Source organism: Cyprinodon variegatus, unplaced genomic scaffold, assembly GCF_000732505.1.
Source record: "Cyprinodon variegatus isolate N-32 unplaced genomic scaffold, C_variegatus-1.0 Scaffold4815, whole genome shotgun sequence".
NCBI classification, from domain to species: domain Eukaryota; kingdom Metazoa; phylum Chordata; class Actinopteri; order Cyprinodontiformes; family Cyprinodontidae; genus Cyprinodon; species Cyprinodon variegatus.
In genome coordinates this window covers 1-1641 of record NW_015155268.1, presented here as the reverse complement: position 1 = coordinate 1641, position 1641 = coordinate 1, and the positions used below count along the sequence as shown (strand labels likewise).

The following is a 1641-nucleotide window of genomic DNA, read 5'->3' as shown; positions in this document are numbered from 1 at the left end:
TAACAAAGTTTAAGCTTAAAAAAACAAAAGCAAATTTGTTTTTTTTTTTGTCCAATAAATGGTCAAATACTTATGACAAAATTGGCACATTTTCACAGATATTTGACACAATGTGCCACATGAACCCATTCTATACAAAAAAACTATAGCATCAACATATCTTGTTGTATTAATATAAACTATTGCACACATGTTAACATCGGAGTAACCGGTGTGATACACATGCATGCTATGATGAGTTTCTTTGTAAAGTTTCCACTATACTTGTCATTTTATTAAGAGAAATTGAATATTTAGCTGATGTACATTTAAAAGTGTAAAATCGTGGCTTGGTTTGGGTTCGAAACAAATTGTTTTCAACACTTTGAGCCCATTAAAAGTCTTACATTAATAAAACTTTTCATAAACAACATGCTCTTTTCATTATCTTAACACTTGACAAAAAAAGTAAATATCTTATTAAGAATATTTAAAAAATTCTGATTTTCATTTTCAGTAAATGTCATGTATTTCAATATAATAATAATGTCTTTCATATAATAAAATATATAAAAAAATGTTATGCCCAAGTTCGCAGGGTTTTAAAGTATGGATGACGAAACATTTATAAAATCTAAAACTGAAAATAGTACATTTAAATTTAGCAAGCTGTGATTTGATTCAGTTTATTTGACCTCAAAGCTCTTTTTTTAATCCCAGGAAGTGGGACATTGAAGAGCATGGCATCTGTTCACTGAGCTGCTGCATCTTAAGAGAGAACTTGCACACAAGCTTTGGTGTGCAACGAATGAGGCTGACCCAACGTCGTCATGGAGACAGAAACAGTAAGCTAACTAGTGACGCTCTAGTTGACGATAATCTGCTCTCTTGTATCTGACTTTACTCCGACTCTATGGGAAAATTGGACAGACGGCAGCTTTATGTTTTTAGGAGAACCCAGGATTGTTTTTATGTCTTCTTTAGGAAATGATTCCCATCTGGCAGAACAAGCCTCACGGAGCGGCACGTAGTGTTGTTAGAAGAATAGGTTCCACTCTTCCACTCAAACCTCCGCAGAGAGCATGTTTTCAGGTACATTTCCCATCCTGTGCTACTCTTCTTTTTAAAGGTTCTTTTTTTTAAACCAATAAATTTACTTCTAGAGGAGTTATAATTGCTTATCTCTCTACCAAAGGAGCTCCCAGGTCTGCCCCCTCTTCGTGCTTTTGACGGCCCTGCAGTTCCCACCTTGGCAGACATAGCCTGGATCGTTGCAGATGAAGAGGAGACGTATGCCAGAGTCAGGTTTGTCTGGATCTGAGAAACCACTATAAATTATAACCCCGTTCTTTGCTCTAACAAAAAATGTTGATTATTTCACAATTCTACAGTTGAGAAAAATATTTCCTACCATTGCTGTTTTCCCATGAAAAGAAATGGTTTTGTTTGCAAGATACGTTTCACTATAATACACACTGATTTTTTTGGAATGAAAACTAAAAATCGATGAAGGATGTTGAGGGATAATTACTGAGAAAATGGTAAAGAAAGCCATGTATGTATTAGTGGTGTCACATTTGATTAAATTGTGATGTTCAATCTTAGGTTTACAACATTTTAATATTTCTGAAAGTTCCATTTTTGTTTTTATATAGTACCAAT

At 34.1% G+C, this 1641-nt stretch overlaps 1 protein-coding gene across 1 annotated transcript; it reads left to right on the top strand.

Annotated features, from left to right (window-relative positions):
• Positions 1–676: 676 nt before the first annotated feature.
• LOC107081415 (mitochondrial fission regulator 1-like) lies at positions 677–1315 on the top strand. The gene is made up of 3 exons (XM_015369598.1): positions 677–824; positions 964–1071; positions 1175–1315. The coding sequence occupies exons 1-3, from the start codon at positions 810–812 to the stop codon at positions 1298–1300; spliced, it is 249 nt and encodes an 82-aa protein (XP_015225084.1). The 5' UTR covers positions 677–809; the 3' UTR covers positions 1301–1315.
• The last annotated feature ends 326 nt before the right edge of the window (positions 1316–1641 follow it).